At 39.1% G+C, this 16,321-nt stretch overlaps 1 protein-coding gene across 2 annotated transcripts in view; it reads left to right on the plus strand.

Annotated features, from left to right (window-relative positions):
• ano8b (anoctamin 8b) overlaps positions 1-16,321 on the plus strand; it is a 37,657-nt gene that overhangs the window by 17,053 nt on the left and 4,283 nt on the right. Inside the window, exons 2-19 of one of the 2 annotated variants that reach the window (XM_055051403.1) lie at positions 2,364-2,474; positions 3,040-3,172; positions 6,725-6,863; positions 7,066-7,162; positions 7,264-7,380; positions 7,627-7,754; positions 7,845-8,006; positions 8,095-8,247; positions 9,128-9,254; positions 9,342-9,397; positions 9,471-9,545; positions 9,700-9,834; positions 11,679-11,926; positions 12,976-13,135; positions 13,208-13,597; positions 14,874-15,065; positions 15,205-15,336; positions 16,090-16,200. In XM_055051403.1, the coding sequence (XP_054907378.1) occupies positions 2,364-2,474; positions 3,040-3,172; positions 6,725-6,863; positions 7,066-7,162; positions 7,264-7,380; positions 7,627-7,754; positions 7,845-8,006; positions 8,095-8,247; positions 9,128-9,254; positions 9,342-9,397; positions 9,471-9,545; positions 9,700-9,834; positions 11,679-11,926; positions 12,976-13,135; positions 13,208-13,597; positions 14,874-15,065; positions 15,205-15,336; positions 16,090-16,200 (2,666 nt within the window). The remainder of the gene's footprint in view (positions 1-2,363; positions 2,475-3,039; positions 3,173-6,724; positions 6,864-7,065; positions 7,163-7,263; positions 7,381-7,626; positions 7,755-7,844; positions 8,007-8,094; positions 8,248-9,127; positions 9,255-9,341; positions 9,398-9,470; positions 9,546-9,699; positions 9,835-11,678; positions 11,927-12,975; positions 13,136-13,207; positions 13,598-14,873; positions 15,066-15,204; positions 15,337-16,089; positions 16,201-16,321) is intronic. The other variant, XM_055051411.1, reaches the window with a different exon arrangement.

Here is a 16,321-nt window from a genome sequence, read left to right on the forward strand (position 1 = left end):
TTGAACTCTGGGTGAATACAGATGAAAATGAGGTTGAAGATTATTTCCAGGGCAGAAAATCAAACAGTAAATCATAAAGGGATAGAACTGGGATTAAGACAGCAGACCTAATTTCCCTGAAATAAACCATAGTTCACTGCCAGAAGCGCCATGACGAGTTTGTTCTTTGCAGCCGCGTCACGTTGCACATGTTTTGCATGGTCACAATGCAAATATAAGTGTTGCTAGAAACGTGTGCTGTGTGTTTCCTCTGAAGCCTCCCATTTCTTGGAAGGGGAGGGTCAGATTTTTGTGACAGGTGTTTCCTGAGAGCCACAGCATCATTCTGACAGCAGTGATATCCTGCTAATATTTATATCTCTCATGGCCTTGACCTTTTTGTGTTGTGTGCACATCAACACTATAAACTATTACTACAGTGACAATGAGGCAGAAACCTTATTAAATTATTACAAACCTCTTGGATTTCAGTTTAGTCTGGATACTTTAAATAAACAAAAATAAACAAGTAGTATATCATTGTAATTTGGGGACTGTGATGTTAAGCAGCCCTAAATTGGATCTTTGGAAACAGACCAACATTTTGGTTCATCTTAGAGCCTTCGTCTCAATTTTTTTGTTTAGCTGTTGAGGGATGGAAATTTACTCCAGGCTGCTGTCATTACTGTTCAAGAGTTAGGAAGCAGTTTCTACAAACTGTCCGCTGACAGCTGAGCACAGCGTGGCTTCACTGTGCTCACAGATCTGCTTGAAACTGTTTGCACTGGTGCATCAGAGTAAATGTGAACTCCAGACGAGACGTCAGAGTGAAGAAAGAACTTTAAATATATTCCCAGTGAAGCGTTACCGTATCAGCGTCAAAGAAATGTCAGCTGAGTGAGTTAACTTGTTGGGTTGCATCACAGTAAAGATATGAAAATTTGTTTTTGGCCAAATAAAAGTCAGTTTAAAATTAATTGCAAAAGTATTCATACACTGAATACTATTATTTGGACTATTATTTGATTAGAATTATATTATTGTAGCTCTGGCTATATGTTAAAGGAGACTGGTCTGCTGGAAGGCAAACCTTTAACCCTTGTCCCAGTCTTCTAGATGGTTACCTTGTATTTAACTTCTGTTTTAATGACTGCAAATACATACATGTTGTTCTTTGTTCTTTTATTTTCTCTAAATGTTATATGTTTGTACAGTTTGTCTGTAGGCTGTGAGTGCTTAAAAACCAAAATCATATTCCTTGTTGAGCATAAAACCTGTCAGAACGTCTGGATTCATACTGAGATTAACTGGAAAAGTTCAGCCCATTTACCATTAAATCAGTGGAAAATAATAACATGTTATATTTGAAGGTGATTTTATCTAAGGGTATCATAGTAAAGGAGGGAGGTAAAAACAGATTTGCATAATTTTCATTCTATTTCACAAAAGTACTTTGCTTTTGTCTAGCAAATACAATCCCAATGAAATACATTTGGGAACATTTTCCCAAATGTGAAAACATTCAATGGGTGTGGATACTTTTGCAAGGTTATGTACAAATGGACCGAATGTATGGTTTTGTAATGATTAGTAAAAATATAAACCATCAAATCTGTCTCCAAACCTCAAAATGTAATTCATTATTCAGATTTTCACAAATACAAATTTTGTGGAGGCTCAGGGCATAAAACAGCCCTGACAAATCGAGCTGAATCTATTTGTGTGTGTGTGTGTGTGGGGGGGGGGGTGTGTGTGTGTGTGTGTGTGTGTGTGGGGGGGGGGGGGGGGGTGTGTGTGTGTGTGTGTGTGTGTGTGTGGGGGGGGGGGGTGTGGGTGTGTGTGTGTGTGTGTGTGTGTGCGTGGGTGTGTGTGGGTGTGCGTGGGGGGGGATATTTACCAACCTTCTGAGGACCAAGTGGTCTTTTGGGAAAAAAAAAAACGTGGTCGGGATGTAGCAGATACCCATTTCTAGGGTCAGAGGTCAGAGTTAGAGGAATAGTGAGGTTAAGGTCACACTTATGCAAAAGTGCAGTTAGTGAAATAAATGTCCTCACATGGGTAGTATTAAAATGTGTTTGTGTGCGCAACAGTTCAAACACTGCAGACAATTTGCAGCCTGTGGTCTTGGCAGGCCAGGATTATTTCTGTCAGTGTCGTGTTGTGAAGCAAAGCAGCGTGACATTTAATTCTGTCCTGATGAGACGGATGGTTTTATTTGTGTTTATGTGTCTCTTTGTCTCAGTGTGCTGGGAGTTTTGTTTTACAAGGTTTTGAACATTTTTTTCCCAAATGTCAGTGATCTGTACACATGTTGACTTTGAAATGGTGACTGTCTCCTTCGTTCGCCTCCTCCCCTCCGCTCTCTGTCTCTTTTTGTCTTCCAGATAAGTTGTTTGGGAAGCGTCTGCTGCAGGCTGGGAGACACATCCTGTCTCATAAGTCTTGGATGAAAACGGTTCCCACGGAGAACTGTGATGTCCTCATGACGTTTGCAGGTCAGGCGCAGAAAGACGCCCACAAAGATGTCACAACGTCTAAAGTTTGGGTTTTTAAAAAAAGGCAACAATAAAAACATTTATCTACTTTAAAAAAAAGGAGTGACCTGCTGATTTTGAACTCTATCATTTTTAATTCAGCTGCTAAATGTAATCGACTAAAAACATTGTTTCAGCATTTCTGAAAATAATGGATTGGTTCACTAAACTTTATCTGAAGTTTTCTAAACTCAAAATAAACATATCAGGATAAACAAAGGAAAATGTAAACTAATATTTATCACATTTTCAGGAACTTTATCACAATGAAGTATTTTCCTGCTCCTTGTTCTGCTTTCATCTTTTTCTGTGTAACTCTAACTTATGTGTATATATATATATATATATATATATATATATATATATATATATATATAGCCTAGAAAATGATAACTACAGGATTAATTCCTGTAGTTTCTCCAATATTCTCAGCAGACAAAGAGATAAATGTTAACTGTGGATGAATAATGTTGAGCTTGGTTGTTTATGCAGGAAAAATTCTTTTGTGTTTCTTTATTTGGCGCAGACACTACAGATGACCACACATTGCTATGGCTACTGAACCACATCCGGCTAGGAATCCCAGAGCTCATCATCCAAATCCGGCATCATAAGCACACCAGAGTCTACGCATTCTTCATCACCGCTACGTATGAAAAGTAAGAAACCTGCCAGGAACAGCTTTGGAGGTCTCAGTATGAAACTGTATTTTTTAAAGCATTTGTTGTAGCTTATATTTCTTGAATTATTAGTCAATGATGTTATAAATGTCATTGGACTAAAAACATGTTTGACGTGTGTAATTTTTCTGCATTTCATTGGCTCTTTGCTTCTGATATTGTAGATATCAAAAGACAGCTTAGTTTTCTGATGTGAATGCAGTTCAGCTAGTTTCTGGCTGAAACAGCTGAAATTCCAGATAATTTAACTGTGTAGCAATGAATCTATGACTCTAAATTCCATTAGTGGTTTTCTAAAATAAATAAAATAAACATAATTTGTTTGTACTTGTTGAGATCATTGCTGGACATTTCAGACTTTGCTCATAAAAGGCAACAAATATAGATTTGTGGATTCCTTTGAAAGTTTTAAGTGAAAATGTTTCCTTTCCTAGTAGAATGACGATGCAAACTCTCTGTAGATGTTATCAGACTGATTGCTCCAACCTCGTGCTCTAAAGGCTGTTCAACTGTGACTACGAATTAATCACTAATTCACCTTCTGCAGAACTTACACAAGAAACTGCTCATCCACTTTCCTTCATAACAAAATTGATAAACAAAACTATGCACAGATGGCTTATGAATAATGCTACACATGACATTTGTCTGCAGAAGCCCTAGATGCAGTTATTGTTGATGATTGCTGCTGAATTGGGAATGCTAACATTTAAAACTATGTTTGCTGCTCTGTGGGGGTGGGAAATGGAACTTCCTTTTTAATGGCTTCACGTTGAGCTGCTGCTACAGTGGGCACAGCAGTGTTTAGAGGTGATGAATCATTAGTGAAACTGCCAAAATGTTTGGTCTACTCAACTGCTTCTGGCTGCAGCTTTAATTCAAGTCCTGTGAAGTGGTTTGAACTGTATTTACACTGATTGTGCTTCATACTGCAGAGTCTCACTGTTCCTGTTTCCAGAAAAGTTGTAGAAGAATCCTGAGTCAGTTTCATCTAGGCTTTATTTGTTTAGATGGCTGCTCTTTGAGGCCTCTCCTTTCTTGATGGCTGAGGGTTTGACTTTAAATATAACCCAAGAGTGGAAAACTGCCTTGGTTGAGGATTATGCTGACATATGCTTTGAGTGGGGCGAAACTGTGGCAGGAACAGACATTTGCAGCAAAAAGAAGCTATTGGTTTATTAACCTGTCTTGCTTTTAAATTGAACTAATGCACTAATCAAAGAAATTGGGTCAGGAGGTCAAACTGCAAAGGTCTTTTTACTTTTCAAACAGCAACACTGAGGAACAACCAAAGATCCAAATACAGACTGCTGATGGATGGATGAATAGTTATATAGATGGTTGGATGATAGATGGATTGATATTTTGATTGGTAGTTGAATAGATAGTTGAATGGATGGATGGTATAAAGGTATCAATAATATTCAACAATATCAGGATTTAAATTGTTGCTGACATTGCTGTTGAGGGTTTTTTTAAAATTATTTTACGTTTTGCAAAATAATCCTTGAATTGAAAACATTAACGTTAATTTAAAACACGTATTCTCCTCCTTCTCTGTGGCTTTGTACGACAGAAAATCTTGTTCCTCTTCCCTGACACGGCATTTATTACCCATTCCTCTGCTCTGACTGTGCATTTTACAGCATGCTGCCCAGTTCTGCTGAGATTTATTGCTACACATTTTATGTCTGATAGGCATTTGTTAAATTAGCATACGCTTTAGCAGCAACGGCCTCCTCAGCAGAGTTCTGCTCCTTTACAAGGTTACCTTTGTGCACAATTTGCCTTTAACTCAATCCAGGTTTATCTGCACCAGAGGACAGAGGGTAAAGCGTTCCGAATGAACCTTAAAGTGTACTAAACATTTACTTTAAGCAGATAGAGCCTTTTGATTGCAATAGATGAGCTCAGTTCACAGCATTCTCCAGTGATACAGCAGCTTGAACCATTCGTCATGGCGCTGACTGTACTTTATTGTACCGCCCCTGCAACTATATGCAGTTGCATGATAGATGGATGTTACAAGCCCACCTAAGGTGTACTCCCACTTGATTGCATAAAGAATAAATATATATGTACAGAGGAGAGCAATGGAAGCTGAAAACCTCCAGGGGAAAAGAGGGAGAGTCATGATTTATTAGCAGTGCAATTTTATCTCAATGCCTTTAGGAAGGACATAAAGAAGTGAAGAAAGAAGTATAGAAGGCAAACAAGAGGTTAAGAATCTGATAGAAGTTTGAAAACTTGACTGAGAGGAAAGCAGATAGAAAATGTGAATGAATAGAAAAAATGAGTAGCTGGGATTTTGATCAAGGAGCTTAGAGAAAGATCTCTGTTGGTTTTGCATTGTCCCTATTGTCACCATTTCTACTTGACTTATTGAAAGGATTTAATAATATAACTAAAATTTACATATAAATCTGAATAAATACAGGAATGTGCAAAAACATTTCTCATGTTCGATGACAACAGAATTCAGCCATCTCAGTTATTTTGCTCTGACTGTACCATTAGAGAGAAACTACACCAACACGACATGCAGAATGTGCCAGAACAAGAATAATCCCTGCAGAAGATCTTGTCTAAAAATCTTCTAGGTTGATAAAGACTCCAGTTTTCTGTAATTTTTAATCTCTGTTTAACTGTGGTGAGATTATGGTGGCTTGTTACCAGAGAGCCTACATATCTGGTCCTTACCAAGTATTTTTGGTCTAATTTCTAGTGCAAATATATTAGTATACTTGAAATAAGACAAAACAAGCTTACAAATAACTTTTCAAATAGCTACACATGCTTGTTTTAAGTCAGTAACGCTGCTTTTACTGGCATGATAAGAATTTTGAGTTATTGTTGTCACAATATGTTTCAAAGTAGAAAAAACTGACTAAAATGTTATTTTTACTATTTTCTCCAATTTTTTCCATGAGAGAATAAAAAAAATCAACAAATTCAAAAATAAAGTTTAAATAAAGTCTCCATGTGTAGATTAGTGATACAAATCACATTTCTTTAAATAAGTGGCATCCTGAAGAAGCTTACTTTAAATAGGAATGTTATTCAAGAGCTTGTGGTGTTATGAATGCACCTGAAACAGAAGTAATTAATTCTAATTGTTATTTCTACTACAATATAATGTAATAAAATCCTAAGTCCATGTTGCCCAGTCCTAGTTCAGGACATTTGATGTTATGGATGGAGTCTGAATGTAACATGAGAGGGTTTCTTGGTGAAAAATAATTCCTTTTTTAATAGGATTTTGTTGGTCAAATTTGACCTAAAATAGCTGAAAAAGAAAGGAAACGTTCCTGCTTTGCTGTTACTATGAGATCACTCGTAGTACTGCTCCCTCCGCCCACATGTTTTGTTGCAGCAGAATGTAAAAGCTCGAGGGTCATTTCAGTGCGTGAGTTCTGGGATGTACAGGCAATCAGTAACGAAAGGAGATATAACCAGAGCAGATTGCAAAATGACGAGTCACAGATCTAAAACAGAAAGTGAGGGAATAAAACTGCATTTATGTTGCTGCAGTTTGCTGCGAGGTGCAGAGGAGATGGGCCTGAGGAAGGGGGTGAAGCCAGAGTTTGGTGGAGGAGCACGGAGCTTCTCCTGCGAAGAGGACTACATCTATGAGAACATTGAAAGTGAGCTGTGTTTCTTCACCTCACAGGTCAGTCTGCACCCTCTCTCTCTTTCTCTCTCTCTCTTTCACACATGCATACACACCAATGATACCAACAAGGTGCTATCAGCCTAACCTGCCAAGAGGGGACTTCTAAAAAAGCAAAAACCCAATAGAAAATTTACTTTTAAGCTCTGTTATACACATGTGTGAAGGGAGTTCATACATTGATGTGAATCTCTTGGTGCAGGAAAGACAAACCATCATCAAATACTGGCTGGACAATCTACGTGCCAAGCAGGGCGAGTTTCTTCATAACATCAGCTTCCTGGATGGCCAGCCAATCAGTAAGCTGAAGCTGTTACTGGGGTTTGGGTTCATATTGTTGTTTTTTAGTTTGGTTTGTGTTTGCTGCTGTGTCCAACGGTGTGTAACTGCCTCTCTGCAGTCCCAGAGCTGAGAGCCAGAGGAGTGATCCAGCAGGTGTTTCCTCTCCATGAGCAGAGGATCCTCAACCAGCTGATGAAGTCCTGGGTCCAGGCGGTCTGCGAGAAGCAGCCGCTAGGTCAGCAGGTCCACCCACCATCTATCCATCCATCCATCCATCCATCCACCCACCCACCCATCCATCCATCCATCCATCCATCCATCCATCCATCCATCCATCCATCCATCCATCCATCCATCCATCCATCCATCCATCCGTGACAAAAGACTTTTGCTTAAAATCTTCAAATAAAACATTCAGGATAAACAAAATTATGAACCTTTAGATTAATTTTTCAGCTCCTTCTTTCCATATTATTTACAGATGACATCTGTGACTACTTTGGGGTGAAGATAGCAATGTATTTCGCCTGGCTGGGTTTCTACACCACCTCCATGTTGTATCCTGCTGTGATCGGCTTTGTGCTGTGGATGCTCACAGAGTCAGATCAGGTGAGAACACAACATTTGGTGCCCTGAATTATTAAACGGACGCTGCCGCCTGCTTCCTGCCACAAACACGCGCCTGTTTGTGTTTCCCAGACGAGCCGTGACATCTGCTGCGTGGTGTTTGCGCTGTTCAACGTGGTGTGGGCCACTCTGTTCCTGGAGCGGTGGAAGAGGAGGGGAGCCGAGCTGGCGTACAAATGGGGAACGCTGGACACGCCCTCCAAATCACTGGAGGAGCCGCGGCCTCAGTTCCGGGTGAGAGGAGAGGAGCTGGATTTTATTCCTCCCCGTTTCCACCACGACTCCCTGCTGTTTTGAGTTGCTTAATGCTCTCTGTGTGCAGGGAGTGAAGCGCTACAGCCCCGTAACGGGATGTGAGGAGTTTTACTACCCACCGTGGCGCAGGCGTGTGTTCAGGTGGCTGGTCAGCCTGCCTGTCTGTATCCTCTGCCTCTGCTTTGTCTTCCTCTTCATGCTCATCTGCTTTGAGCTGCAGGTCAGGTTTTCTTTATTTTCTTGCTGTTTTAAATGTAGGATCTGTGTGCTCAGAATTGAAAATGTTTGGTAAGCTGTAGCTTTGTAGCTGAATTTGAAGATTGTTGTTGTAGTTCAGCAGAGTATGAAGTGTCAGGCGTGCCAATGTTTTAGATATAAACTAAGCAATAACTAAAAATCTGTGAAAAGGAGAAAATAATTGATCTGTTGTTATTTAAAGATTTAATTAATCGCATAACGAACAGTGATGTTTATTAAATAAAATTATAAGTTGATATTGTTAAAATAATACTTTATTATTTCATGGTTAATTTGTCCTTCCGATAATTTAAACTGTCAATCTGGCTTATCAAAAATAATCTAAAATCTGACTTTTTAACCTGCAAAATACAAATACAGCTCGATGAATTGTAATGTGAATGAATGAATCCAGTGCAAAATACATTGTACAGTTCACAGACATAACTTTAATTTTGACAATGTTTCTCCAGTAAAACTTTTTTATTGAATGTTATATTTAGTTTTTCTGAGAAACTGGGTTTTGGTTTATCATAAGCTGGAGCTCATCAAATGCAAAATGAGGAATTGCCAGAATTACATGACTATTTGAAGTGAATCTGGATAAATTTCACTTTTTAAATTAAATTCATAAAATAAACTCATTGATATTATAATTTTTTGTGATGCATTTGTACATGGACCTCAAATAAGCCTTACCCTTACATTGATAGCTTAGACTGAGAGGTGAAATGGATGCATGATTTAAAATTATTAAAATAATAAAAACTGTGTAATAATCAAACTTTTGTTTCAAAAAAGATAAATATATATTTTATTGACACATATGTTTAGTTATCAAACAATTCTGTCTTTTGCTGCAGGAGTTTGTGATGGGGATCAAGGAAATGCCGCGGCTGGCTCGCTTTATCCCTGAAATCATGCTTGCTATCACTGTGAGTGCATGTGACGAGGTGTACAGGAAAATCGCCTGCTGGCTCAACGACATGGGTGAGAGTCCAGCTGCTGGTCAACACAATACAGTTAGATCTATTAATGTTTCCTGAGCTGAATATATTCTGCTCCTCCATTTTGTAGAAAACTACAGACTCCAGAGTGCCTATGAGAAAAATCTCATCATCAAAATGGTTCTTGTGAGTAAATTATCAACTTTTTCCATGTAGTATTTAATCAGTTGTTCTCACCTTTCTTTTGTTTTTCTTGCAGTTTCAGTTTGTAAATTCTTATCTCAGCCTTTTTTACATTGGATTCTACCTCAAAGACATGGAGCGTCTGAAGGAGGTAGGAAACGCCTGTGTATTTGCTTCAAGCATTACACAGGCTTACACAGCTAGCATCATTTTATCCCCGAAATGCTTTGCTGTGTCTGTCTCCTCGCATTGATATCCACGGCCATTCATCCATACATCCATCCATGTTTGTCTGTGTTCGGAAGATGCTGCTGGTGTTGTCTCTGTTACGAAGTCTGCAGCGGCAGGTCCGGGAAAATCTGCTGCCTTACATCCTCTGCAAGATCCAGATGGTTGTGGTCTCAGTGCCCTGGTTCTTCAGGGCTTTGCTCAAGTCTAAAGTATGACTCCTGTTGACTCCGGGAGGGACTGAAGGTCCATTTTGTCTCACTCTCTCACCTCTGCTTTGTTCTGGTTTGTCTGTTGGTGCGGGGAAACTTTATTGCTAACAATGCAATGATTTCAAATATATATATGCCTCCAGTTTTTGTATCTTTTTACTGAAGATGATGGATCCATATCGCTGAGACCCCTTAAAAATACCGATAATCCAGGCAACCTTCCTGTTACCTGAATAAAGGCTTGCTCTCTTGCAGTCTGAATGAAGGGAGAGATTGAGGATGTCTGAGGAAGTACATTTTCCTTTTAAATATCTTCTTGTTGCTACTGAGCTTCTGATGGGCTCGTCAGCTCCATTCAAAATCTCATTCTTGTACTTGAAGCCTCTGTTTCTTTGAAGCTGTTGGGACAAAAGTCTCCAAACTTTGTTTCTTACATCTTGTAGCATCAAACCTTTTTGATCTTTCTTCCTTAAGGTCATTGTATGAAGATGTTTTTCCACTTTGTTTCCGTAGTTGTGACGGCCTTTAGAAAATTTGGTCTTTCCCTTTTGTCATTTTTGTTTGCATTTTTCTTTATTTCTCTTCAACATTTTCATTCTCCAGATCCTGTTGCTTCCTTAGCTGGATTGGTAATAGTTTTCCTTTTTTTCTGTCTCTACAATAAACTATATTCCAATATTTTCTGAGCTAAACTCACTTAAGAAGTTTATGCCCAAAACCCGGTAAGCAGAAAGTAAAATACGCTGAAAATATAATTTATTGTGACTCTAAAATTAAACAGAAAGCTTCTTAGTAAAAACAATATATGTGAAAATCTTTAGTCAGCTTTTTTTTGTTAAACTCTGTTAGTGACTCGCTGGTGTTTGCACTGGCTGTTTCAGCTGGTATCAACAGAAGGACAAAAGCTCCTTTCCTCAGTTTCCTAGAAACTGTATGTGACATTGTATTCAAGTCCGGTCAGGAATTTATCGAGGCTGAGTCTGTTATAGTCTGCTGTCCTTTGCACCTGCCCTAACAATGTTATCAAACATAGAAGAGCCTTTTTCTACATAAGCACTTCTGTTTACATATATATTGCAGAATGAGTAAAACAATTACGGTATAACTGGGCAGTTTAGTGCAGTTTTAGTGGTATTTTTTCTAGATTTACCAATCTCCTACCTATATTTTGGGCATTTATTGTATCATTTATCAATTGTAAAAAATTTCTCATAGTTTTAAATTCTGACTTCTTCATAAATTCTTGTTAATGTTGAACAAAACCTCCTCAAAACGACAGTATTATCTGAAATATTAGTTCAACAAATATCATTACATCATTCACCATGTCTTCAATTTAGTGAAATAAATCAAGTCAATGCATTCACCATCTATATTGTAAGTAATAATTTATCAAATATTTTTAAATCATTATCACAATTGCACTACAAAATATTGTGATAATATTTTAAGTCCGTATCTTCCACCCGTCTCACCCTGGTTGGCCTCGTAGTGGTCCTCCATGTAAGCAATACTTCATCTTAGATACATTTTTATTTTACTTCTTGAGGTTTTATTGCTGAGATTAGGAAACAAACATTATTTGCAACAAATAAGTTGCAACTACAAAGGTTTTGTTTTGCAAAAATTTAAGTGCTTGATTAAACACAAAAATTAATGGCATTCAAATATGTTTTCTTCTTGTTATGGTTTGTCTTTTGATTGATTTTAGATTGGGCAAATTTCCCTAATGGTGGTATCCTGCTCTTTCTTCTAAAGCTCTTGCTTTGACATCTTGAATACTCCTTTTGTTTTCTGCTTTCCTCTCTTGTTGAAAAAACAAACGTTTTCCCTCTTCTTGCCAGATGTTGGCCACTCTGCTCATCATCCGCCAGTTCCTTCAGAACGTGAAGGAGGTTCTGCAGCCTTACCTGTATGAGCGCCACAAGCTGGGGGAGCTGTCGATGAGAGCCGTGTGGGACCTGCTGCTCTCCGTGTTGCTCAAATACGCCCGGCTGGCGGCCGGGAAGGTCCAGGCCTCGCCAACGGACCCGACCATGCCTGGACCCGGACTGAGGGGCACAAGACCTGGAGTGGGGAACCCAGAACGAAGGTCAGCTCCATCAAAATTAGCTTTTAGAGCAGGCGGGTCCAAACCTTTTGTCATATGGATTCAAATGGTCAAGTCAAAAGGTCTTGAGGGCCAAAAATTTTTTATATTTTCTCATAAAAACTTATACTATAATACCTTAATTGAATAAGTTAAGTATCCAGTTTTTTTTTTGGACAAGATATGTGTAAACTATTGTAGAGCTACAACTTAAGAAGGGTTTTGCAGATTTGTCTTGTTAAAATAAATGTATGTCCGGTGTTTATTGTAAAATAAATAGCAAAAACGTAGTCACTTCAGAGGAATAAAAGCAGGATTTAGAATTTAGGTAACTGGATAGATTTCGGCCTTACAAAAGAATTCAAAAAGTTTATTTATTTAAAGATGAATATAGATAAATATTTTATATTTTAAATAGGATGTGTTTGGTAAAGTTCATAATTTGCAGGTTTTTGTACTTCCATTAATGTCTCAGCAGCTTCTAGAAACAGGTCGAGTGCTAAAAGAAACATCCAACCGAGTTTTGGAAATACATTTGTATTTTTTGGTGTCTGGAAAGTGACCCATTCAAAAATCTCCAGAATGTATCATCACAAATCATCTAGCAACCCCAGTGAAGCAAGTGGTTTGTTGTTGACTTACCATCCAGAAACAACTTGCTCCATTCATGTTGGTTGTGCAGGAGGCTCTACTTCTGCTTTTTAAAGATGTCCAGTTGTCCAATTGTGCATCTGTTTGCAGCCATTTTCACATGTGAGCGTAAATGAACATGTTTTTAACTTTGTATTATTCTTGAATTGCAGCCAGGGGCTGTAAAGGGCCCTCATGCCACGCTTTGAACCCCCATGTTTTAAATAAAAGGATAGTTTGCAGATGAGTAACGGACACTATTCATTTACTCTCACATCTTCTTGGGTTCACTCTATCTTCCTCCGCCATTGTGCCGCTTGCTACTATGATTCATTCCTGTCAGACGTTTAGAGAATAGCTTCAGCGAGCTGCTTACACTCTCAGCTTGCCCGACACGTAACCACTCATTTAACTCCTCGCAGGGAGAAGAAGTGTTTGAACGGCGGCTGTGGAGTGCCTGATGAGGAGGAGGGAGGAGAGCGGGACGAGGCCGATAGCGGGAGGTTCAGCGAAGGAGAGACGGAGGAGGAGAACGTGATAGACTGCGGCCTGAAGCTGAGAAAAGTCAGCTTTATAGAGAAGGTACAGAGCGGAGATTCAGACGAACTTTGACTTGTTGTGAGAGTAAAAATAACAACAGCTGCTGTGTTGAAGGTGGACAGAAGGCCGGCCTGTGGTGGAGCGCCCATGGAAAACAGCTTCCTGGAGGAAGGGAGCCCCACCATGGTGGAGAAAGGAATGGACCCGGCCTCTGTGTTTGAAATGTGCGATGACGACGACGATAATGGGATCCATGATGTGAAGGACTCGGGAGGGAGTGGCGCCGAGGGGCTCAGTGCTGCCGCTGCAGCCGTTGCAGGCAGCGCCGCCCCACCGCCGTCTGCCTCAGACAGCGCCGCGTCACTGCGTCACAGAAGAAGAGGCCAGTACATGGAGAGGACAGAGCCTAAAACCAAACGGGAGTCATGGATGGATCCTCCGGAGGAGACGGAGAGCACAACGCTGACTCAGGCTGAGATGGAGAGCTGCATGCAGACCTACGCTGTAAGAACGCACGGCTGTCAAACTGAGCCTCATTTTGGGCCACATGAGATTATAAATCTCTTCAAAGGGACAGTTGTGGCAGAAAGTATTGATAAAACCTATTAACAAACTGTTAAAATATTAATAAATAGCTGTCTCTGCTTTTTATTTTTTTTTCACACCATAAGGCAAAAACTGCTTTAATTTGATTGATAAAATAATATTGAAATCTTGTTATCTTGACGGTTCTATTTATAAATCGTTAGAGTTTAGAAGGCCACATAAAATGTTATGGCGGGCCGGATTTGGCCCCCTGGCTGTAGAGGTTCAGGTCCTGCAATAAAAACCAGAAATCTGTCAGAGTCAGGCAGCCTGCCAGCAACACCGTTGTGTTACTGTTATTATTGTTCATTTACTGCAGCTCATCTTCCATCATTATAACTGAATGGGAATCAGAATTTAGCTGTAGTGTGAATTAATTTGTTTTTCACTCAATTCAACAGCAACAGAGGGAAATTTATCATTCAAGTCAAATTTAGTTAGCAAACAAAACCAAAAACAATGGAGTATAAATGGATCTTTAAAGGTACAGTATGTAATTTTTACAAAAATATGTTAAACATTTTATCTCAGTAACTAAAGACCTCGAGTTTTGTTTGTCTTGTAACTTTTGCTCTAACACACCTGAATCGGGTCAGACTGCTCCCTCGTCGTGTCACCAAGTTTTGCAAAAACCTGGTCATTAACTATTTATTTGAGTCAGGTGTGTTAGCTTTGGATTTGAAAACCTCTTTATGAACACACGTCTGACTGGCACGCCCCCTTCTGGCTGATAAAAGTATGGTTCTCAAAATATTACAACATGCTAGATTTCTTTTGTGGGAGAGCAGTGTGTTAAGAATGCAGTTTTTACTCTGGTTGATTATTTATTTTAAATGTCTTAAAGGGACAGTGCACATTAAACAACATGTGTTTCAGTCCCTCATGCAATTATGTTTAATTTAGTCGTCTATGTTCAGTTTTATCTGCAGTCTCTGTCAGACTGAAGATATTGAACAAGATTAAAAACATTAAACGATTGTTAATTTAATGGATTATGTGATTATGGGTCAGATTTGGTGTCAACTTTGTTGATCAGCTCAAACAGAAAAAAATAATAACTCATACATTCATATATTATACAATCATATTTTAGTGGCGCAGACAGTTCATCAACATCACTAAATATTAAGAACTTTGTCACCAAGAACTTTATTGATAGCGCAAATAAAGAGATTAATGTTTCACCTGTTTTTAGGACACCTTCCAGGACTACCAGGAGATGTTTGTCCAGTTTGGCTACGTGGTTCTCTTCTCCTCTGCCTTTCCTCTGGCGGCCATGTGTGCACTCATCAACAACATCATTGAGATCCGCAGCGATGCCTTCAAGCTGTGCACCGGGCTGCAGAGGCCGTTTGGACTCCGAGTGGAGAGCATTGGCCAGTGGCAGGTGAGGCTCATTCAGTCCAAAGCTAAAGGATGACAGACAATATGCATTTAACTTGCATACAATTTTTTATAAAGATGTCTGTTTTTGTTGTTACAGACAACAGAGCTGACAGAGTTTTCGTTTTATTATTTCTTCTCAGACGGCGATGGAAGCCATGGGTCTGATTGCCATCATGGTGAACTGTTACCTGATTGGTCAATGCGGTCAGCTGCAGCGGCTCTTCCCATGGCTCAGTCCGGAGATGGCCATCATCTCTATTGTCATCCTGGAGGTACCAAAGAGCAAACACCTTTTAAATCACCTAGTCAATTAATACTTTTATAAATACACAGAAGATGTACACATTTTTTTATTATTGTAAGCAGTAGTTCCCAAAGGTGTGGTTGAAACCCGATTGTGGGTGGTGAAAGGTCAAGTCTTCATTCTAATAATTATATTTTAAAAATATTAATAAAATAACTAAGAATAATTTTGTATGTAACTATTTTTAATGCATTTTCTTGGATGTTTCTTCATTTAACTAAATCACACTAAAAGATGCTATTGATCCCTGTTGACAGTGATTATAGGGAAGGAATAATCAATGCTCTACAGTGTTATACCTACTATAATAAATCATTTCTACCAATATATCTTCCTAAATCTCCATATTATTCCGTATTTGGCATTTTCATATGTATAATAAAATTTAAAAATGTTTAAATCTTATTACTTTTCAGACATAATATAATGAAATTGCTCTTATAAATTCTATATTTCTAAGCTGCTGCTCCAGTCAGTATTCTTAAGTTTTAGCTCGGTCAGCTCTGCACGCTGTGGCTGCTTGTATCTGAAAGACAAGAACAGCTTGCAGCGCCGTCCTGGCCTGATTAGGAAGTCAGGCGTAACCAGGAGGACAGTTTCACAGCTCACAGGTTTTGGTGCAGACATTACCTGATGTTGAGGCTTTATCATCCTTTCTCAAATCTAATTCAAACATGGTTCATTAACTGCAGGAATCTCCTTCTAAATGTGTTTCTTTCAGCACTTTGCGATCCTCCTGAAGTACGTCATCCATGTGGCCATTCCTGACATTCCTACATGGGTCAAGGAGGAAATGGCGAAACTGGATTACCAGCGGAGGGAGGCTTTTAAGGTAAAGGAGGAAGCAATTTGTTGGGGTTGTTGAGGTCCATCTAGCATCTCCACTCCAGTGCTTTGGCAATATGTGGAGGGAAAATGTTTATTTTACACCTGATTTATTCAAACTTTTGAAA

This window comes from Poeciliopsis prolifica, unplaced genomic scaffold (assembly GCF_027474105.1).
Source record: "Poeciliopsis prolifica strain line A6 unplaced genomic scaffold, Auburn_PproV2 SCAFFOLD002, whole genome shotgun sequence".
NCBI classification, from domain to species: Eukaryota; Metazoa; Chordata; class Actinopteri; order Cyprinodontiformes; family Poeciliidae; genus Poeciliopsis; species Poeciliopsis prolifica.